This window comes from Marmota monax, unplaced genomic scaffold (genome assembly GCF_021218885.2).
Source record: "Marmota monax isolate L192 unplaced genomic scaffold, Marmota_monax_Labrador192_F-V1.1 WCK01_AAM20220418_F8-fsc00012, whole genome shotgun sequence".
Taxonomy (NCBI): Eukaryota; Metazoa; Chordata; class Mammalia; order Rodentia; family Sciuridae; genus Marmota; species Marmota monax.
This window is the reverse complement of record NW_026695227.1, coordinates 33,057,426-33,081,256: the sequence shown is the minus strand read 5'-3', so window position 1 is coordinate 33,081,256 and position 23,831 is coordinate 33,057,426. Positions and strand designations below refer to the sequence as shown.

The window sequence follows — 23,831 nt, the reverse complement described above, 5'->3', positions numbered from 1 at the left end:
AGATCGAATATGTATTCTTGTGGCAAAATATCTTCTACCCAGCCAGGTTTATATAAATCTTTAAAAAAAAATAGGTTCTTATTTTTCTACATGTACAGATTGCAGGATCACATTGGTTATACAGCCACGTTTATACATACAACCATACTAGTCGAATCGAATGTATGATATGTCAAGATCATTGTAATGCTTTGAGCAACTAATAAAAAAAAATAGGTTCCAAATTAAATAAGGAGAGAAAAGCAGAGTTCTTCCAATACAAGAAGAGAAACAAAGTTTCCCATCTGAGATCCCTCTCATCAACACGTCATATCCAGTGTTGGTCACCCTGGACAAGAGGAGGCTCTGTGCAGTCTTCCCCAGGTGACACTTCCTGGGGACTCTCAGCTCAGGAATGGGCCAGAAGCAGAGTTCACCCTGGACCTCAGTCCAAGCCATCGGGGAACTACCTACTAAAAAGGAATTATCCCTACCCAAAAGGCCTGCCTTAAATGCACTATTGTAAGATCCATCCAGAATTCTTAGAGAACAGAGTCCATGGGGAGATGTTTGTACAAAGCTTCCAAGATGCCCTCCATGTCCCCTTTCATTTCTTATCCCTGAAGTATCAACAACTAGTCAGGTAGAATCCCTTGCCCAGGAGTACCTGATGAGCCAGAATGTTGACCCTGCAGGAACAATTAGAGAATTCAGTGGAAAGGTATCTGAACTTCGCATTCCCTAAATGGGGTTTGGATCCTGGACCAAAAGTATGACCTTAATAAAGTCACTTCTTTGTGCCTTAATTTCCTTATCTAGAAAATAGAATAATAATACTGTTGCTGTGAGGAATGAATGAAATATGTACATAATGTGCCGGATGCTTAGTAGATGCTTTATGAACAGAGGTTCCCCTTACCCACACCCCATTCTGGTGTGTGTGGCCCAGGCTGTGGCTCTGACCTTTCAGCAAAGTCAAAGGAAGAACACAGAGGGAGTAACTCATTTCGCCTGCAGAATCGGAGGAAAACTCACCATAACCAGAATTATCTGACCCTCTTCTTCCCTCTGCCCATATGAACCAGTGATCCTCAAACTTTAATTGGCACAGCAATATTCCAGGAGCATGTAAAAATCCAGATTTCTGGGCTCATCCCTAGAGTTGTTGAGTCATAGTCTAGATGGAGCCCAGAACCCACAGGGATACTGATGTGAATGGTCATCCCTGGAACATATCCTGACAAGCACCAAAACAATCAGGACTCTGGATGGGTGAGGAAACGATGAAGGAGGCTGGCACTCGGTTGCTAGGAGACAGCTTTTTGTGTGTGTGTGTGTGTGGTGCTGGGGATTGAACCCAGGGCCTTGTGCATTCAAGACAAGCACTCTACCAACTGAGCTATATCCCCAGCCCCAGGAGATAGCCTTTTGCCACTGACATTTAATCAAGCACACAAGAAGAAATAAGGAGTCCTGTGGAAAACTCATGTGCAAACACAACAGGATGTCAAAGAATCAACAGTACACACTCAGCTGATGAGCCTCAGCCAATCATTTATTTCTGATATATGAATACATAAGAGGCCCAGTAAGGGGCTCAGGGAACATCCAATCTCTCAGATCAAGTGAGAGGCTTCCCTGTAACCCTAGTCCCACATCCCCCAATACCCCTACCATGTGAGGCAGCATCTGCAGCCCCTCTTATCTGAGGGCAGAGCATGAGGACTCTCCCATATGCTAAGCATGCTTCTACCTACCTCCCTGCCAAACCCAAGGTTTACAATTGATGAATAATCACAACTCTAATAAGAAGGAAACTGGAGAATTACTTCTATACTCCTGAAATGGAAAGTTATTAAACTGACATTTGGGCCATAAGAAAAAAGACTTGCCCCTCGAAACCCAGTGCCCCCCAGAGACCCAATCCATCCAGAGACCCACACCCGTCTATGCAAACCGCATAGATCTTGCACTTGAACAGGCCCCCACTACAGAAGGGGAGCACAAGGCACCTCCACCGATGGCCATGCCCCCTAGGCCACGAGAGACAGTGGAACTGAGGTCCCCGCAGACCACGCCACCGTGGGAACGGCTTACACCTGTGGACAGAAACACCAGGTCAGAAGTCTCTTCTATCCCAGACATGGTATGACCCAGAATCTTTTATAACCTGTGATTAATTCTCTTCATGCTCTGAGGGACCAGCAACATAAGTCTTAGGCAAACCTAAAGCCACTACAATCTGCTTCTTACAGGAATGTGATATGCAAATTGGACTCCTCACTCTATTTGGACCAGACTGGAGTTAAGATGTATTCATGCAAAACCTGATGGATCACACTAAATGAATCATCTAGAAATATGGTTGCTGGAAAGGTGGACAAAACAAATGGGTCAGAAATAGGTACCTGGCCTGGTAGGGTATATACAGCAGAAAAAAAATCAAGCTACCTACAGAGGCCCCAAATGATCAAAATATAAATCTAGCATTTTTTTCACATGAGACCACATGAGGAGTCACCCATGTATAACAGAAGGGCTTAGGCTATTTTGTAGAACCAATTAGAGGGATCAGAACTTATCATATTCATGGATATTCCAGATGGGTCCATGTTGGGGACAAATATTTTGACTATATCTCAGGGACTTCAGCTCTGGTCTCCCTCATCCAAACAGAGGTTCAATCCCCAGTTAGATGTACCCTGATATGAAGACTGACACCTAAGAAAGCCATCCCCCACAACCACACACCCACCCCACAACTAACTTACAGATGTTGACTGATCCCACGCCTTCACACAACCTGCAGGTAAAAGAAAGAGGGAGCTATTAGAGCCAAGTTCCTTTGCTTTTGCACTATACTGGTATTATTTTAGCTTAGCCACCACCTGGCTGTGATCTTGAGCAAGCCCCTTCCCTACTCTGGATCTCAGTTTTCCTGTCTACAAAATGGGAAAATGGATAAACTCAATGATCAGTTTGAGCTGATCCCAGTTTGAACATTCTCTGCCTGGAGAATTCCAGTCCTGGGAGGCACCATTCCAGCCCTGAGTGAGGATGTGAAGGGACCTCAGACCCTCCCGCAGCCCTCACCGGTTTTCCTCGCCCTCCAGCAGGCGCCTGTAGGTGGCGATCTCGATGTCCAGGCCCAGCTTGGAGTTCATCACCTCCTGGTACTCCTTGAGCAGGCAGGCCATGTCCTGCTTGGCCTTCTGCAGGGCGCCCTCCAGCTCAGCCAGCTTGCAGCGGGCATCGCTCAGGGCTGCCTCGCCCTGCTGCTCTGCCTCGGCTATGGCAGCCTCGAGTTTGCAACACTGTGGGGAAAAAGAGGAGATAAAGAGTTTGCAAAGGGCACGCAGACCGTGGAGTCCTTGGTAATTCTCCAGTGGCCTTGGTCATCCTATTTGCCTCCATTTAAAATGGTCAACTTCGGAACTTGATGCTTTCTAAAAGGAATGGAAGAATGGAAAATTCACTGGGCAGAAAAAGAATAGCTCATTTGGAGTTTATTTCCCTTCATTTTTGTACCACTTTATTGTATAACCCAGTTGAGTTTTACAAGCCAACCATTAGAGGGAGGAAATGTTAACAACGGAATAGCGCAGATAATCATTAGTGATATTACCATAGATTTGAACACCAATGTTAGTTTACAAGGCATTTTCACAGGTATTATCTTATTTGACCTTCAAAGTGATTCTGTGGGCTTGTCAGAACAGGCATGATTATTCCCATTAGGCAGATGAAGAAATTGAGAGTCAGAGAGGCTGTGATTTGTCCTAGGCTACCCAATTAAGCAATGACAAGCTCAGGTTTTCAGAAGCCACTATACAGGATCTCACTGTTTGGCCCAGTGAGTCCAAAGAACAGCTACTGCCCTTAGGCTGGACTCCAGCCTCACCTTCTGTCCCACGGAGAGGGACCATCGGGATGCAAATGAGCAAGACCAACATCAGGATGGGGACGACTTTAAACCTTCTCCAGTTTCGTTTCTACATAGTAATCTGTTCCCACATGCCATTAGCTCAACTAGTACTAGTGACAAGTCACTTGTGATACATCTTGAACTGTAGTTGAGAAGAGCCACACAAGAGGGAAAGGATGGAAATTGAGCCAGGTTTACGTGTGAGCTCAGCATTCCATTAGAAGTGGTATCACAATTGGGGACAGAGAATGCATTATTTATTTTCTTACTATACGTAGAAAGATTAAATTTGAAACCCTCTTCACTATATAGACAAAAAATAAATTTCAAATGGACTGAAGAATTTAATGTGAGAGGTAATACTATAATTTAATAGAAGACAAAAATATTAGAGGCCACTATGGTTTATCTCAAAACTTTCTAAGTAGAAGCCCCTAAGGGAAGAACTGATAGATTTGGCCACATCCAGGATGAAGGTTTCTGTTCAGGAAAGGACCCTAAGCAAAGCAAACAGATGAGCACTGAGAGAGGATCAATGGATCACAACACACACTCAGCTGACAAAGGGCTACAATCTAGATAGAATGGACCAGCAATGCTACAAATCACCAAGAGAAAGACAGGAATCCCAGTAGGAAACCGGGCAACTGGCACACCCAGGCAATCCTGAGGAGGGGAAAGACAAATGACCAGCAAGTGCATGAGGACATTTCCTTATCACTCATAAAACCAGAGAAATAAAAGATTGATGCTGTTTACATCTATCAAATCCATAAGCACTGGGAAGTCAATGGCAAGTGCTGGCAACAGGAGAGGGGATGGGTTCTCTGGCACAGTTAGAATACAAGCCTCTTCAAAGACCGTGGCATTCCCCAAGAGAGCAGGAAAACAGAACCAGAGGAGTGGCTGAGGCCCCAAGGGCCCTCGCATCCCTGACCTGCTGCTTGGCGTTCTCCACCTCTGCTGTCAGCCTCTGGATGCTGCGGTTCAGCTGGTTGAACTCATCCTTGCTTTTGCAGAGGTTCTCACTCTTCTGGGTTACTGTGGCCTTCATCTCCTCGCACTGCAGGTTGGGAGGCAGATGTACAGACACAGTGGCTGGAGGGCGCAGCGGGATGTCACCACGAGAGTCTTACTAGCCAGCCCATGGTTCTGTAGCAGTCCCACCCCCTGGCCCTGCTCTGCCTGGGACCTCAGCTGCAGCCCCTCTGGGGCGCAGGGGTGCATGTCCCAGGCAGCTCCAGGTTCACAGCCATCCTCCTGGTTCAGAGGGGCAGCCTCGCCCTCCCGTTTACCTTGGTTTGGTACCAGGACTTGGCCTCAGCCCGGCTGCGGCCGGCAATATCATCATACTGAGCCTTGATCTCAGCCAAGACAGTGTCCATATTGAGCTCCCGGCTGTTGTCCATCTTCACCACCACTGAGGTTTCAGAGATTTGTGACTGAAGGATGAGGATTTCCTATGGGAGACAACCAGTGCCCTTGACTCCAAAACCCCCTCCCATCCCATCTGTGTGGGCAATCAGCCCCATCTCCAGACCTTAAGAAAGAAATTAGAAAACTACCAGCAAGAAAGGACGTTTTAGAAATGTAGCTTTGAGAAGAAGAGGCCCATGAGCCCAGGCAGTGAGCAAGGGAGAATTCCACTAGCACCTGGACAGATTTCCACTAGCACCCCCAAAGACAGATTTCTGTGTGTGCAGACCCACTGATCTCTCCACCGCTGGCCCTGACCTCCTCACACCAGCTGTAGCTACCCGTCCAAATGGAATCTATCAGGTAACAGCCAGAGTTAACATCCTGAATTATCTAACTGGGTTTTTACACTACCCAGAGGAGGGAATTAATTGTCACATCTCCATTCCCAGTCATGCCAAGTGGACAGGGAATGAATCACAGTCTCTCAAATCATTTTAAAGGAAGAGAATCACCCATTCTGAGAGGAGGCCTAAACAAGAGGAAAGTCCCTTGGGGGTCACAGAAAGGAAGGTGTTCTGGCCCTAGGAAGGTAAAGAATGTTCCTAGGACCCAGGAACCAGGAGGGGACACACCCCAAATGCCCTTATGTTACCTCCTCGTAGAGGGTCCTCAGGAAGATGGCCTCCTCCCTCAGCGGCTCCACATTGGCCTCTAGGTCTGCCTTGCACAGATAGGCACTGTCTATGTCCTGTGGAGACAGACAAGAGAGGACTGGGAGGGCACACCCACCACGCTGTTCCCTAAGCCTCTGCACTCTCTGGGGCCTGAGGCCATCTCCCAGCCCACTCTCTGCCTGGCCTGTCCCTGCTCCAGCCTGCGTGTTCCCTCCAACCTGGACTCTTCATCTTCCCCTTCAGGGCCTCTCTCTTTTATCAGCTACTGCATTCCCTCCCATGGCATGAACATGGAACCACTTGGAGGAAGGAAGTGAAGTCTGACCCGCTCCTGGGCTGAGGACCCTGTTGAAAGCAAGGCCTGGCCTCACTGCCTCCCCACCCAGCTGCCCTCAGAGCACAAGCATAGGCAGGCAAAGGGGCCCAGGCCAGGCAACACCCCACACCCAACAACCGACACTCCTGCCTGAGACCCAGGTCACACTGTAGCTGGCAGATTTGTCACCAGCCCTCCACTCCACTCCACCATCACTTACAAATCAAGTGACTGAAAAGCACATTATTTCTCTTTTTTTCTTTTCTTTCTTTTTTTTTTTTTTTTTTTTTGGTACCAGGGAATGAACCTAGGGAACTCAACAACTGAGCCACATCCCCAGCCCCCTTTCCTTTCTGTTTTGAGATAGGATCTCGCTAAATTGCTTAGGGCCTCACTAAGTTGCTGAGGCTGGCCTCAAACTTGCAATGCACCTGTCCCAGCCTCCTGAGTTGTTGGGATTACAGGTGTGTGCCAACATGCCCAGCAAGCACATTATTTCACTCACCAATTTGAAACAAAAAGGAAATCATGAGCAGTTTTTTCCTGGGTTGTTTTTTTGTTGTGGTTTGGGTTGGGTTGAGTTTAGGGTGTTTTGTTTTGTTTTGTTTTAATCCTCTCTGGTGGCATTGAATGACAGTCATACTTTCAAAATCACTAGCAAGCTAAGAACCTGGCATCTGGGATGATGGGAGGAGGCCATGCTCACATGTGCTTTAAACAGCTGTAAAAGTGAACATTTTGATTGTGTGTGTGTGTGTGTGTATGTGGTGATTGAATCCATGACCTCACATATTAGGCAAGTGCTCTACCACTGAGCTGCATCCTTGGCTTCACAAGTGAACATTTCAGATAATCAAGCTGCTTATAAACAGACCAACATCATGAGATTTTTTTTTTTTCTCAAGCCTCATCAGCACTGTCTGTATTGCTGGGGGCCCAAAATGGCTTCTGCAGCCAAACCAGTCCACCATCATTTGCCAGGGGTTTGGATTGATGAGAACACAACCCAGTATCCAAATCTCAAGCATCCAAGATTGAGCTCTTCCCCACAAGTCAGAGTTACTCACCTTCTTCAGCAGGACAAACTCATTCTCAGCTGTGGCCCTGAGGGCCAGTTCCTCTTCATACCTGAGGAGAGGGCACAGGTTGTAAGACAGCCCGCCAGAGCCCAGGGTTCCAAAACGCCCTGGTCTTCCCCCTCTTTCTGTGTACCTTTGAAGAAGAGGCTTGGTCTCTCTGAATCTCTATTTTCCAAACACAAAAGAATTTGCAAAAGGACACTGGACTGTGGTCCCAGCTTGGAATACAGTCACTGCAAACCACTGACTCTCTGCATCTTGGCTTAAGTCATCTGCTCTGCGGCAAGGCACACAGTAAATATCTGTGTGATAAGTGAAAGGCACACAGATGTTCGTTCCCTCAAGTCTTTCAACTCTGAAATTGTTCAAAACATCAATGAAACTCTCTGACGCTACACCCTATGAGGTTCTGTCTTCCCCTCCTCCACCCACCCCAGTATCCCAAGACTTGAATTCCTGGAGGCAATGCACAGTCTAGGGCATTTCTCCAAGCCTCCTCCACCAGCCTGGTCCCCTTCCCCTTGCCAGTGAGGCCCCATCCCTGGAGGAGACTGGCCCTAGCTAACAAGGAAAGCAGAGTTCCCAGAGCTTGCTTTCCACGACTCTTTAATTACAGGGAAATTTGGGCTGCAATAAACTCTCAGCTCTGTAATTACCAGTCCTCACATGCCCCAAATGGGAGACAGACCTTGATACCTGACCACTGAAAATTATATGTGTATTTGCTTCACCCCAAGGGAGGTAAAGACCCTCTGCTGTGTCCCTCTAGATGGTAAAAGGTATGATTCCAAGGAAGGTTAGCATTAGAATTCCCAGGATGGATTCATGTCACAATCTCTATTCACTCTGTCTGGATCTGTGGTGGGGCGGTGGTGGGTGGAGTGGATTAACAGTGACCCAGTGAGCTTAGCACAGATAATGGCCAAACTCAATAATTCAGGCTCAAACAAAAGATGGACACTGGCATTTGAATCGTGGAGCCTGATGTAAGGAGAGCTTGATGATTTATCTGCAGAGTAAAGAAAGGACGAGGGCTGGGGTCGTGGCTCAGTGGCAGAGCACTTGCCTAGCATGTGTGAGGTACTGGGTTTGATTCTTGGCATCACATATAAGTAAATGAATAAAATAAAGGTCCATCAACATCTGATAAAAGAAAGAAAGGACCCATCCAAGACCCTCGGATACTTGGGCAGCAACAGCCAGACCATTTTCAAGATTTCCTCTTCCAGGGCCTTTCCCTGCCACCCAGGCTAGACTGGCTTCTCCCAGGTCCTGCTCTCCAGCCCTACTGGGAGCCCTTGGTCCTCCACCTTCATTTGTTCTTCTCCCTCCATCTCTATGCCAATCTGAGTCCTGAGTGGTATATTCCACCCCTCCTACACTAGAAGCTCTTTTTGCTCCAAATCTTTCCCTGGTTTCCAGGACGGGACTGTGAACACTGGGAGTGGAGACAAGACAGAGCAGTATGATAAAGCAGAACCTGACTTTCAGCAGTCTCTGTCTCCAGGAGAGTTGCATGGCCTCAGCCAAACCCTACTTCCACTCCCTGGACCTGTGCCAACCCTCCCGTGCTCACTTCTTCTTGTAGCCCTCCAGCGCCTCCTGCACGTGGTTGAGCTCCGAGGCCAGCCTCCCACTGTCAGCCTCTACATACTCGGCCTCCCGCCTCAGGGTCTCGATGTAGCCCTCGAACAGCAGCTCCAGACTGCTCTGGCAGCACTTGCGATTCTGGTAGAATTGCCACTTGGTCTCCAGCAACTTGTTCTGCTGCTCCAAGAAACGTACCTGCCACCCAGAGTGGAGGAAAAACTCAGGGTGGGAACCTAGGGAGGGCGCCATGTCCGCCAGAACTCTCTCAGCCCTTGGGGATAGCACCTGCCCTGCAGAAGCCCATGAGCTTCCCAAGGAGACCAGCTCATTGGCAAAGTCTGGACGTTCAGGTCATAATCATTCCCCAAGTAACGTCCTCCACCCATCCCAGAAGGAGCACATGATGGACCATCATTTGTTCATTCTGCACAGAACAAAATGGCATCTGATCCTGCAGACTCTGTACCACAAGACCAAATAATGGTCCTTCAAAGATGTCTGTTCCCTAGTCCCCAAGACCTGTGAATGTGTTATGTTACACGGCAAAGGGGACTTTGCCTATGGAATTAAGGTTATGGACCTGAAGATTGGGAGATTTTCCTAGATTTTCCAGCTGGGCAAAAGGTAGTCATAGGGACACTTCAAAGTAGAAGAGGAAGGCCGAAGAGCAAGAGAGATGCTCAGAGGAGGCAAAGAACCCTTTGAAACATAGGATGACATCAACCCACTATTATGAGCAGAAGAGTCCACTAGCCAAGGGCTATAGACAGTCTCTAGAAGAACCCCTGCAGCCAGCCAGCGAGGGACCACAATCCCAATCCTACAACCACATGGACCTCAACTCTGCCAAAAGCCTAAATGGCCCTGGGAATGGACAATCTCCAGGACCTCCAGAAAGAAATGCAGCCCTGCGACACACAGGTGTCAGCATCATGAGAAAGTCAATTTGTGATGTTTTCAGCTACTAAGTTTGTGGGCATTCATATGGCAGCAATTAAAAAATGCACCCTTGGGCTGGGGATGTGGCTCAAGCGGTAGCGCGCTCACCTGGCATGCGCGGGGCGCTGGGTTCGATCCTCAGCACCACATACAAATAAAATAAAGATGTATGTCCACCAAAAACTAAAAATAAATATTTAAAAAATTCTCTCTCTCTCTCTCTCTCTCTCTCTCTCTCTCTCTCTCTCTCTCTCTCTCTTAAAAAAAAATGCACCCTCCACAACTCTCACTCAATCTGATCCTGGGGCACTGGAACCCAGAAGGGGGGAGGGCCCCAGGAATTAGGGGACCCAGCTGCCTAATTAGGCCACCAACCAGGCCACTTGGCCTCCTTCTCTCCAATTCTTATTGCAAACAGAGGCTCTGGCAATGCTAGGCCTATGACTGATGTCTTGTAGCAGCTATGCGCCACCTTCCCCCACCCCCTTCCCAGATAGGCACACCTCTCCGTGTGGCTTCATTCACACCACCTGCCACACCCCCACCTAAATTTGTGATTGCCAGCCCCAAACCAAGTGATTTTCTCTGGAGCTCAATCTGGGAATATAAGCCTGGTACAAAGAATGCTCAATTGTCTATGCTTGTGGAAAAGGACCCCAAACCCTGATTATCCAAAGGGCATCTTCCTTGAGATTGAACATGCAGGTCAAGGCCATGGATAGCCCTCTGGCTTGCTGCTTTGCAGGATTAAACCCATCAAATCTATGCTGTTTGTAGTCTGGAGCCCAAAGCCATCTGGAGCCCAAAGGAAGGACCCTGGAGGGGGGGAGTGGCTATCTATCGGCAGCTCCAGATGAGGGGAAAACTGGCCTGGGACAGTGGTGAGTATCTCCCCAGACCAGGAACTGACTCCTCTCAACAGAGGAAAGCATTGAGGAGCTATGTCCTGAAAACCACGCGCAAACATCCTGTTGAGTCTGCATGGCCAGGCCCTCACAGTACCTTGAGCCAATTAGGGAAAGATGTGCCCTCCAGGCAAATGCAGCCTCCTACCAGAGCACCCCAACAAGAAGCAAGACAAAACCCTCTTGGTCCTAGGTCCCCTCTCCATGCCAGGGAGGCCAGCATCTTCTCTAAGACACTTGCATGCCCCACCCACACCACCTACTGGGTAAAAGCTGAGGGGGAGACAGGGTCACCATGCACACTCAGCTTGCTGTGCAGCATGAGCAGCAGCAATAAACCTTCCGTTCAGTCCAGTGGTTTCACATCCATTCTTAGACCTGACTCTCATGACAACATTTAAAAACCAAGACCCCAATTTAGCTGTGTTTTCCAGGCCAAAAGCCAGTTGGTAGCAGAATTTGAACCTAACCCCTCATCAGTTACTTGAAACTTAGCTCCTTCCTAAGCCGCAGCCCCAGGGAGGAGCTCACAGACACCCCTTGTTCAGGAACCCTGTGATCCAGGACACCCACCTTGTCGATGAAGGCAGCGAACTTGTTGTTGAGGTGCTTGATCTGCTCTTTCTCCTGGTGCTTCACGCACTGCGCGTTGGGGTCGATCTCCAGGTTGAGGGGCGTGAGCAGGCTCTCGTTGACTGACACAGAGGTAATACTGGGGGGACTGGGCCCACAAAGACCCCCTGCCCGGTAGCCAAAACTGGGCCATCGGCGACTCACTGCCACCCTGGGGGAGCCCACCACACACAGGCTCCTGCTGCCAAAGGCCCCAAGGAGTCTGTAGCCCGGCCCCCCAGGACCACCCCCACGGTGGGCCATGGCACTGACACAGCTGTAAGCCCCCAGCTTGGGCACCACAGCAGAGGAGGAGCTGAAGTTCCTCACCCCGCGGCCCGAGCTGATGCGGTAGGAGCGGCTTGCCATGCCTTTGCTGTGCTGGACAGACAGGGAGAGGAGTGAAGGATGACAAGGCCTCACAGAGAGCCCTGTCACTGCTCTTGCCTTTTATTGGGCAGAGGACAGACTTCCTGACCACATAAAAGGCAGGAGAAAGTTATTAATGCCATTTACGAGCGTGGGAATCTCCCGCTAGGCAACATGAGGTTGCTGAAACTCATCTCTTTTAATAGGCACACGGAGGAGACCCTGAGTGACAACAAGCCCTTCCCCTGCCTCTCACCCCCACGGGCCCACACAGATCCATCCAGCCCCTCGTTTCCCTCCAATGCTGTGACTAGACCAGGAGTCCCCATCCCACATAGGCAGGTGGAGGCTGGAGCCAGCACTTTCCTGGAACTAAAGGGTCCTATAACCCATTAAGGTCCCACATGGCCTTAGTGAGACCTTCCAGGCCAGCACAAGTGGGAACTCCTCATATCTTCCCTTGCCATCCCTCACCCACAGGGTGGCCACTGAATACCACTTCAAGTTTGCCACTCGAAGGCCAGAAGCATATCTATTTACCTTCCTATCCTCCTAACAACGAGCACAGTCAGGTCCTCAGGAAGCACTGGTTGACCAAACAGCCTTGACACAGGAAGGAGTGGCCAATGGCTCTAGCTCATCTGCAACTGCTAATGGACGCTCCACCATAGGCCAGATTAGCAGCTGCCTTGGGAGCAGACAAATGCTGAGGTCAACCAGAACAAGATCCCAGCCTGTGTGCTGAGGAATGCAAAGCACAAGGACAGAGGTGGCCCCTGAGGAACTGGGGAGACCCGGCAGAGGTGGGAAAGATCCATGGGAAACGGGGGCGGGGGGATGGTGAACCAGAGACAGAGCACAGAGGGCGTGCCCTTGCTTTCTGAGGAGGGCCACTTGAGGCTGGCTGGAGGGTCACAGAGGAGGCAAGACCACAGCCAAGTCCTCAGTGATGATAAGCTTTGGCAGGAGAACAGGCTGGGATGCAGAGCCACATTGCAAACCTGATCCCTGGAGGGAACGATTGAGTGCGTGAGATCCCTCACAAAGACAGGGGTTACTATCCATGACTCCCACCCCATCTTACAGGACACCTTCTTTAGTGCACCTAGGACAGCATGGAAATGGGGTGCAACAGGGGAAAGCACCTGCCTTTCCATAGGGCACAGTACAGCCCTGTCCACAGTCAGGCCAAACCTGCAGCCCCCAGGTTGATGGGGAAAGCTCTCTGTGCAGGAAACAGGAGTGAAGAGTAATCTTCTGGACTCCCCCTCAGGGAGGAGGCAGCGGTGCACAAGAAAAGAACCGAATACAACAGGAGAGAATGGGGTTCTGTCTGTCTGTATCTCTCTCTCTCTCTCTCTCTCTCTCTCTCTCTCTCTCTCTCTCTCCCTCTCTCTCTCTCCACACAAACATACATACACACCCCTCCCAGGAAGAGGACAAAGAAGACAGAATCACAGAATGTAGGATGGATCCAGAGAGAGCCATAGGGAGCACCAGTCTGAGATGAAGGCCTTGTTTGTGAGTCTACAGGAGAGGGCCCCTTGGGGGACCCAAGTCACCAGAGAAGGGCTGGGAGATGCCCTATAAACCCAACTCTGAAGGAAACACCCATTCATTCCCTGGCCACTGCCTTGCCCCTCACCTTCCACAGAAGTACAGCTTCCACAATAACCTCAACCAGTGGGGAAGAGGTGTGTCCAAATATGAGCAGCTCCCTCACAGCGGACATGCTAACCAAGGACAGCAACGTGGAAACCAGCATTCACTATCCACGCTCTGCAGGGTTGGTCTCAGTTAGTTAGTTTCTGTTAGTTTCCTTTTTCAGGCGATAAATTCTATGGAAACCAGAAAGAAACAAGAGTAACCAGAAAGGCTAAAAGGGAGAGAGAGCATACTTTCAACAGGGTGGTCAGAGGTGGCCTTACTGAGAAGGTGCTATTTGGGAAAGGTTTTGGGGAGGTGAAAGGGATAAGCCACATGGACCAAGGAAAGGAGGCTGGTGTGGCTTGTACAGCAAGAATGAGGGAGAGACCAGAGAGATACCAAGTGGGGTAGCTCCACCCGGATCGTGAAGGGCCAGCATGCCATTGTGGGGACATCTGCTCCCACAGAGAGCCGGGTAGAACTTCAGAGAGTTTTGTACAGAGAAGTGACATGACCTGACATGCTAACAAGACCACTATGATGGCCGCCATGAAGCAGACGGTGGGTGAGGCAGCAGAGAGAGGAGGGAGAGGGCTGTGAAGATCTGGGTCTGAGGAGATGGGGGAGGCTCCTGCCAGGAGGAAGCCCTGTGAGAAGTGATCGGCCGTGAGCAGAAGTTGAAGCAAGGGCCAAAGAGAATTCTTCACAGATTGAATTTGACATTGAGAGAAGGAGGGACCAAGGAGGCCCCAGGCTCACTTGTGGGTTACACTTGTCCTCACAACCAAAAAAGGCAGTAATACAGTGAGACAAGTGCAAAAGCTAAGTGTCACCAGTGCTTTCCTGGCTTTGCTGACTTGTGCAGCCTCGTACGAGTCCCCTATCCTCACTGGTCCCCAGTGTTCTCCACCATACAAACCAAGGTCAGAGCAGATGACTCTTAACATTTCCCAGGGAAGACAGGCATTCTGCCTTGTAGTGAAAACCTTTAGAGACCGTCACTCCACTGTGTGCATGCTAGAAGTCCACTGGATAGACTGAGAGATAACATGATCAGACAGAAAGATAGATAGATAGATAGATAATCACTTCATTGATCCTCAGCACCATACATGACTCTGTAAACTTCTTTTCATCTTCTCTTTTTCGGGAGTCTTCTACCAGCCGAGTCGGATGTGGCAAAGCCTGACAGGAATGTGAGATTGGCTAAAATCAGTTAAGTTTTGTTTTCTTGCAACCTTCCCCCACCCCCAGACTGTGCAGATCTCCATGGTAAAGGACATCCTATAGGATTGACATCGTCCCAGTAAATTAATTTGGTGGGAATGGGGTGCCAAGGGAGTGGATAGGGAGAGCTGGAAGTGATAAGAAAATATTAGGATCAACTTTGATCTGCAGATAAATTATTTGATATCAATTTCTTACCCTCATCATCAACCCAATTAATTACCAGCTTTGTTGCATCATCTCTGTCTACACAAACTCAGTCCAGAGTGCAGAGGTGGGATGGACAAGAGGCGACTGTACTTTTCCTCGTGTATACTTATTACCTTGGTTAAAACAACCTGTTCCAGAATTGTCCTTCATACATCAAGTTGGCTATTTTAATATTTCCAAAACTTTCCTCTTCCCAGGTTTGGAAATCAGGAGATCACCACCTCTCCAACCTCAATAGCCCCCATCTTGTTCCCAGAATCAAGATCTTATTTGTTTCGTTTTGTTTACAGACTTGTTTTTTATGTTTGGGGTTTTTTAATTACTTTATTGAGGTATAACTGTCTTTCCGAAAGCTATGTATATTTGATGTATACAACATAATGAGTTCAAAGATCATGAAACCACCATCACCATCTATGTCATGAACCTGCCCATCACCAGTAAAATTTTCCTACCACACTCTATCATTATATTATTATCATCGTCACCATTATTATTATTATTTGATAAAAACACTTAACAGGGGCTGGAGTTGTAGCTCAGTGGTAAAGTGCTTGCCTAGCTTGGGTGAGGCCCAGGGTTTGATCCTCAGTACCACATAAAAACAAATAAATAAAAATAAAGGTTAAATTCCTAAACCAAAAAAAAAAAAAAAACTTAACATAAGATCTATCCTCTTAGCAAATTTTTTAGTGTACAATATTTTATTGTTAACTGGAGGCATGATGTTGTTATACAGTAGTTCTCTAGTACTTGTTCATCTTGTATCAACCAAATTGTATGCTGTAACAGTCTAATTTAAGCTGACAGCTCTAATTGCATGTAAAAACTCTACTTTTACTTTATCACTTTATGTTCTTAATATCAATATGTACCTCTTTTATTGTATCTATCCCCAACATTTGTGGTTATAGTTAGCCCTCCTGCTTTCATCTTTTAACTTTTATACTTGTATTACAATATTACATGATTCTGTATTTGTCTGTATATTTATCTTTATCAGTTGTTTTAGCCAGCTTTTTTGCCGCTGTGACTAAAGGACCAAACCAGAACAACTATAGAGGAGGAAAAGTTTATTTAAGGGCTCATGGTTTCAGAGGTCCTAGTCCATAGACAGCAGACTCCATTCCTCAGGGTTTATGGCAGAACAGTATGGCAGAGGGAAGCAGCTCACATGTTGATCAGCAAGCAGAGAAAGGTCTCCACTTGCCAGATGCAAATATATACCCCCAAGCCACGCCCCCAATGCCCACCTCCAGTCACACCCTACCACTTCAATTATCGCTCAGTTAATCCCTAATTCACTGATTGGTTAAGACTCTCACAACCCAGTCTTCTCCTCTGAACCTTCTTGCATTGTCTCACATGTGAGCTTTTGGGGGCCACCTCACATCCAAACAGTAACACCAGTGAAATTAATGCTTTCATATGTTTTTATGTTGCTACCCAGCGCCATTGTCCTTTGTTCCAACATGAAGAACTCCCATTAACGTTTCTTGTAAGGCTAAGCTAGTGGGGACAAACTGCCTCTGCTTTTGTTTGCCCAGGAAAGTCTTAATATTTTCTTTCTTTTGTCTTCTGTACTTTCTTTTATTATCATCATAGTCTTTGCATCAAGATGCATAGCAATGATAGCGAGTTTCTTTTTAAAGCTTAGTATTAAATATCATTCCCCAGTTTAATTTCACATTACTCTGCCAAGAAAAAAAAAAGTTTTTAAACTCAAGTTATCTGAAGGCTTTCAGGAAAAAAACAGAATTTCACACTTCCATGATTAGCTGGGCTACATAAAAGTCAGTGTCTTTATTCTTCCTGCTATGTAAGCAGATCTAGGCTCTAGAAAGATGGGCCCAGGTTATAACTGTTTTTGAAAAGTGTGCTACAAAAATGGATGGCCTGTTATGAACCAGGTTACAAAGAAAGAATGTGGGTAAAGGAGGGACATTTTCTTTCAGGAAAAAAAAACAGAATTTCTGAAGACTCCCAGTCCATAATTTTTTTCCAAAATGGTTGAAGGAGGGGATAAAATCTCACAATGAACTCCAGAGTACTGTCTTTGTGAGGGACCAGTAGTTGTCTTGCTGAGGAGGCGGATGACTACGTTGACCACCCCCACTCTCCCCAGCTAGGTGAATGGGTTAAACGGAAAGGTCCCTGCCCAGTGGCTGTGAAAGTGAGCTGAAGCTTAATGGGTGCTGAATTCTCTTAAGAGGTCTCTTCTAGAAACAGACAACTCAGACTCTTCCTTTCACTTCAGCAAAGAAGTTATTTTTAAAAGCACTTGAGAAGTTCCTCCTCCACCTCAAGGTGGGAAGGCTCAGAAAAGGGAGTCATCAGTACAGCCACCTTCCAGGCCATAACGGAATTCCTGAAGATGGAGACCCCATAGAAGTGGACAAAGGCTGCGGCCACTACCAGGATGTGGAAAATCTGATGGGACTGGAATTTTCTTCATTTTAAAGGACAGTTTTACCAGGTGTTAGTATTCTTGATTGGTGGGGTTTTTCTTTCCATAGTTTGAATATATCATCCCACACTTTCCTGGCTTGCAAGGGTTCTGCTAGGAAATTCACTGATACTGGTGGGTAAGAAGGAGGGTAGGTTCCTTGAATGTGACAAGCCACTTTTCTCTTGCCTTCAAAATTCTTTTAGTCTGTGGCTTTTAGCAGTTTAGTTATAATGAGTCTCAATATAGACCTCTCTAGGCTCAACTTATTTGGTATCCTTTGGAACTCATGAATCTGAATCTCCATTTTCCTTCCCACATTTGGGAAGTTTTTATCCATTATTTCTTTGAATAAACATTTTGTGCTTTTGTCTTTCTCTTCTCCTTTTGAAACTCCCATAATGAGTATAATGGTTTGCTTGGGGTATCCTTAAGCCCCATAAGCTTCTTCACTTTTTTTCTTTTTATCTTTTTGTTCCTTTGACTGGTGAATTTCAAATGAAATGCCTTTGAGCTTGCTGAATCTTTCACCTGCAAGATAAAGCTTAGTATTAAATGAGCTTGCCCTGGAGTTAATATTAAAGCTCAGTATTAAAGTTCATGGCAAAGTTGGAAACTCGTTAACTGTCCTTTTCTCCCATAGAAGAGTTCCTAAGCCTGGAGCTTCTCTATCATTTTTGTCCATAGACGGTTGTAAATTTGTTCTTCTCTGAGAGACTGAGAACTGAAACCTCTATTCCATCATCTTGCTGACATCATTCCCCCAAGATTTCTGGTAATTATTGTCATCATTTCTGTAAGTTCATTCAGTCTCTCTGAATGTGAGATTACTGAACCCCAGGCCTTTAAAGCATCAAAATGCATGCAGCCTCACTCTCATGCATTTGAACTTCAATTCTTCTTATGGCTCACCTGCTTCAAGAGTGTCCTTAGGACTTTCCTGCTTTTCAAGTGTGAAGATTTTCACTCTGATGGGGAAGAAAGAAGCAATCAGACCCTGAATGTTAGTCTTTGTTTCTCTTAATGTCTTTGTTTGCATTTTTTCCCTGTCCCTCATCTCACCTGTGCCCACCTCATCTGTGCCCACCAAGCTTCTTTTGCTTCCAATAATTTTGCTTGGAAAATAAAACAAATTTATGTTATTGTTTTGGGAATCAATATAAAACATCCTGCCTTTGAAGTAATATGATAGTAGCCTTCTAAAATCTTGGTTCCGTTATCTCTCTCTTTAGCAACATTGATTTCTTTAAATACCTATCTCTTTCCTTTTTCATTAAAATTATGCATGATAGTACCAACAGAATTCATTTTATATTCCTTATTATGGTCTCAACTGTGTTCATACTAATAATTTCTTGAAACTTAAATTTAATAGGTACTTTTCTTGAGTCTTAATAAAAATACTCATTTGTCCAAAATGTTCTTCCATTGCTAGAGACAAGGTCGCTTTCTTCTGGGTTCATTTATTGCCACATCACTAACCAGAGCTTCCTGGATGAAGAAGCACTTATCTTCATGGTTTCCTCCTCCCTCTGATAGATAAAACTACTGGGGAAGAATCTTAAGAATTTCAGGTGTTCTGTTTTAGCATCTATGTTCAGGTGTTCTGATGTCTGAAATTCTTCATTCAATAATATTAAAGGTTTCTACTCTTTATTTTTAAAACATCCTCTCCAGCCTCTTATGAGATGGTTGGTTCCCACATAATTTTGCTTCTTTTTCTCAATCTTTTTATCCTTATTTAAATACTTCCTTCCTTGAGTCCAGGGAATTTCAAATGCCTTCTTCAGAGTATGATTCTCCTCACCCTTATATTAAAGATCTTTCATCTATATAAAGTGAACTGTCCTTATGACATGAGGTCCATCCCAATAATTTGAGAATTTATAATTATGTCTTTTTGTTAACATTCCATGTCTACTTATTAATTCCTTATATTCATCATGCTTTTCGGGATTCCAGGAAGACTCATGTCTCAGCAGTTTACATGTTGAGAGATTACTGTGAGACTAAGGACATGAGGAATCCAGGACATCCATTTCACCAGTAGCATCAAGTTGCTTCAAGGTGTACAAAACTCATAGAAGGCTCATTGCTATTCAATATAAACAGCATCTCTAGTAACCCAAATGCCATGCTATCTTCACAAGAGTGAAGACATTCCTGCTGTTTTCTCTGAGAAACATGTATATTCCCAAAGATAGAGAAGGGCACCACATGTATACTCCCAAAGATAAAAACAGATTAGACTACTTCCCCAACACTCCATGTGGAGCATCCCTATTGGGCGAGTTCCTCATCAAGATTGGCTTGCTCTCTGACACTCAGGCTGGTCACGATTACCTATAGTTCAAGTTCAAATGTCAGACCTAATCCTGCTTATCTTGTGCCCAGGGCCACCTAACACAAAGTATGCTAATTTTATGAGCCAAGCATCTGGGACCACTTTCCCCAGAAAAACCTAAATTTGGAGAAGACAGAACTTCCTAGATAACTAAATACATTGCTGTATTCCTGTATTATAAGGAAGGATAGCTGCTGCTTTTAAAAGTATGGACAATGGTTCCAGTGATGTATCATCAAGGTGAGGAGGGGGATGGAAGCAATCTACTCTGGTGGGAAAGAATCTTATCATTGACATTCTTTAAATTTATAGTGATTGGTGATAATGAAAACAGACTGGTTTTTAGTCCATTTTATTGTTGTTTTAAAATTCTCTACAAAAAAACAATCTTACCCTTATGGCCTATACACAATGTAGACCACTCCCACCACTCCCTACCCTCACCCTGCTGTGCCCCACTAATCACTGAATGATTCAAGTTCAATAATTCTTATTCCTTTCCTACTTAACACTGCTGAGGGTATACACTGGTCAGCAGGGATGCGGTCCTACACAGAGCTATTCAGGAACCCAGATTCTGATAAATGTTGCAAAATAGAAACAGTCTTTGAGCTGCAGAATGCTAGATAAATTGCCAAAGGAAAGCTGGGGCTCTTCTATGGACTTGGTGAGTACAGGAATACCCTGCATGATTTTTCTGATTTGCCTCCAGCTTGAAGAATGTTGGATTCCTTATGAACAATAGCAATATTATGAGGTGTCCCAAAAAATATAGAAGGGAAGATCTCAGCTTGGATCTTTTGATATGCTCAGCTACTGAAGAACAATTCCCCAGGTAGGAAACCACCAGGACTGGAGTGGGGGGCCCTGTTGGCAGAGAGCAAAGCTACAGAACAAACCCTATTTATTACCACCCAAAACTCCTCCCCCTGACATTCATCTTTGGCGGCCAGCCTTTACTTAACTCCTGAATATGTCTGGCAAGGGTACAATAGCCATGCCAGCTGATGCTCTATGGCACACGGACAGCATAGTGGCCACTGAATGTTCATCTTCCTTCCTGACCGTGAATCTTTGCCTTAATATCATCCACGCGTCCACTCTTTCAACAACTACTTGAGATCCTATTTGTCCCACACTGTACTAAACATTAGCAATGTCAACATGGTCAAAAAACCCAGTCCCTCCCTTCAAATAGTTCACAGTCTACTAGACAAGATGGAAAATCAAACATCTACAGTACAGTGTGATTAGTACCGTAACATTTTATTAGAGACACTCAAAGATACCAGGCTCTGTTAAAAGAAAATGGTTCCAGAACCAGGTCTTGAATTCCCATGCCCAGGCAGTGTGTGCAGAAATATGAGGCACAAGCAAGAATGCCCATTGGGCACAGCTAGTGAGCATGGCTAGAGCCCAAGGCCTTCTCTGCAGAGTGATGAGAAGTGAAGTTGGAAACATGGGCAGGGCCAAGACATGGAATCTGTGCATCACACCTAAGAGTTGGGACTTTCTCCTTGACAGGGAAGAATTTTCATCATAATGCCATACAATAGTGGTGGGATTAGGCTGGATGGTGACAGGTGAATTGATGGATGGATGGGAGGAAAGAGATTGGCTGTATGACCAGACCAACTAAGTAGTGGGGTAAAAAACATACTATCAGAACTTAAAGCAGAAATTCACTTAACAAGCTATCACATGAAATAGGCCTGAGCTAAGAAGACAGCTAAGATAGTGTTGGAGGAAGTAGAGAAGGGAGATGGAAAGAACCAGGAGGCATCTGGAAGAGCCTGTTGATGTGTTGGATGTTGGGAGAGAGAAGTGAGTGGTCCAGATGTTGGGTCACAGGTCGGCTGCTGGCGCAACAGCCTTGCAGGTGGTGCAATCTCACCACATAGGGAGCAGGGGGAAGTTCAGGTAGGTATGCACCTGTGCTCAGTTTTAGATATGCTGAGATTGAGATGCCCGTGGGATATGAATATGAAGACGATGAAGAAAAATGACAAACATTGCCCTTATTATCAAATGTTCTCAACAGGCAGAATACACTCAGTGCTTGGCAGGAATGGGCTCCTTTGATTTACCCTATAATCCCATGTGTGGAGGGGAGGGGATCAGCCAGAATGGGCTACACTTTTTGGTGGTAACAGACTAAAAGTCCCAGTAGCTTAAAACAACAGCATTTCACTTCCAACTCATACTATACGTCCACCACTGTGGCCTGAGGACTCTGATGCCCCTGGGCCAGCCACAATGGCAGAACCATTCCCTGGAATTTTTCCAGTTGCTCTGGCAGGGGACAGAGTCTGGGGAGTATCACACTGACAATGAACTTCAGGACTACTTGAAGTAAGTGCATCACTGTCCCTCACACCTCACTATGTGGAACCAGTCACATCAAAGAGCAAAGAAGGGCAGTCCTGCATGTGCCTTATGGGAAAGTCCTAGAACTAGCGAGGGGCAGGCTAATGACAGCCTCTGGAAGATGTACTATTCTCACTCCAGAGGTCCTTGGCACTCAGTTAAGTGGACAGGTCACACAGCTGTGAAGAGTAAGTAGAAGAGTCAGGTCCACCTGACACCTAAAACCAGTCTTCTAAGCCCCACACCACTCTGTCAAGGGGAAGGAGAGAGCAAGGGACCCAGCCAAAGATGGGGAGCCCTAGGTTGCTACTGATACCCACTTAATGACTCAACACATCCCCCATGTGCACAGGATGATTATTGGCACTTGGGACATCTCTTCAAAGAGTTTTCCAGCTCAGCACCTGGCATTTCATGAACTCTGCTTCCCTGGAGGCCATCTTGCCACCCAAGGCAACTGCCGTTCCCTGACAGTACAACCAACATTAAGCCCTTCCTATATACAGGAGAAGTCAACTACAAACATCAAAATACACTTATCAGCTGGGCATGGTGGCTCACACCTATAATCTCAGTGGCTCCTGAGGCAGAAGCAGGAGGACTGCAAGTTCAAAGCCAGCCTCAGAAACTTAGCAAGGCCCTAAGCAACTTAGAAAGACCCTGTCCCTACATAAAATATTTTAAAAAGGACTGAGGATGTGATTCAGTGGTTAAGCGCCCTGGGTTCAATCCTCTGTATCAAAAAAGAAAAGAAAAGAAAAAAGAAAGAAAGAAAAGAAAAGCATGGATCACAGTCCTCCTGCCTGAAGAGACTAAGAGGGTTAAATGAGATAATTGTACATGCATTTAGCAAAGGGAGTGACAGTGGCTGCATGCTCAATATATGGTAGATTTTTTTTTTGTAAATACTTACTTTTTAGTTATAGATGGGCACAATATCTTTATTTTGTTATTTTATTTTTTTGTGATGCTGAGGATCGAAACCAGTGCCTCATGCATGCTAAGCAAGCACTCTACCACTGAGCCACAGCCACAGCCCCAATAAATGGTAGATTTTATGGTTATTTCCACCTCAAGGTCCCACAGGCATCTCAAACCAATGTGTACTTGAAAATAGCACAAATCATGGGGCCCTTGAGCATGGGTACAAATTAGTCTCTCTCTCTCTCTCTCTCTCTCTCTCTCTCTGTCTCTCTATCTATCTATCTCTCTCTCGTGCGGCACAAGCTCAGGTCATTGTGCAGGTTAGATGTAAAACATGTGAATCAACAAAGCACTGCTGCAGAGCCTCTATTTTGCTGGTTAACACAAAGTTGAGGCAGAGACACCTCAAGGAGAACCAGGAACTGGCTGTATCTCAGCTTTGAGCTGGAGGTGGAGCATGAGGACAGCTTTCTACTCTCTCTGAATCTGAAGTGGTGGGAGTTGCCCAGGGTGGTCTCTGAGAGCCAGGTGGTTTTTATAATCCCAATTTGTAAGCCACTAAATAATTGCACTTCAATGCACTTAATGTAATAGGAAAGCTAGTAACTAAATATTTTAGAAATATTTCCATGCCCATAAAATTCATCCCTGCTTCTAAAATGCTTCCAACTGAGAATGAGTGAGATGCAGCAGAGGTCAGAGAACTCAGGGCAGAATGAGAATTTTGAACCAGAAGGAGAAGGGGAGGGCAGCCTGCTGCAGGCAGGCAGGAGGCAGGAGCAGGGCTGGATTGGAGTTCTCAGAAGAGAGTGGACATTGCTGGACTGAGGAAGGAGACAGGGTGAGCAACTTGGTGTCT

General features: G+C 46.2%; 1 protein-coding gene across 1 annotated transcript; it reads right to left on the bottom strand.

Annotated features, from left to right (window-relative positions):
• Positions 1 to 1,543: 1,543 nt before the first annotated feature.
• On the bottom strand, positions 1,544 to 11,846 carry LOC124087387 (keratin, type II cuticular Hb5-like). The gene is made up of 9 exons (XM_046436279.2): positions 11,400 to 11,846; positions 8,969 to 9,177; positions 7,381 to 7,441; positions 5,976 to 6,071; positions 5,200 to 5,364; positions 4,842 to 4,967; positions 3,073 to 3,293; positions 2,751 to 2,782; positions 1,544 to 2,078 (listed from the first exon to the last, which is right to left on the bottom strand). The coding sequence occupies exons 1-9, from the start codon at positions 11,805 to 11,807 to the stop codon at positions 1,927 to 1,929; spliced, it is 1,470 nt and encodes a 489-aa protein (XP_046292235.1). The 5' UTR covers positions 11,808 to 11,846; the 3' UTR covers positions 1,544 to 1,926.
• Between the last annotated feature and the right edge of the window lie 11,985 nt (positions 11,847 to 23,831).

Coding starts and splice junctions, on each gene's coding strand:
- LOC124087387 (XM_046436279.2), bottom strand. CDS start 11,807: ATGGCAAGCCGCTCCTACCGCATCAGCTCGGGCCGCGGGGTGAGGAAC. Junction 5,365..5,975: donor TGAGGACCCTCTACGAGGAG/GTAACATAAGGG, acceptor TGTCTCCCATAG/GAAATCCTCATCCTTCAGTC. Junction 4,968..5,199: donor AGTCCTGGTACCAAACCAAG/GTAAACGGGAGG, acceptor CCCAACCTGCAG/TGCGAGGAGATGAAGGCCAC.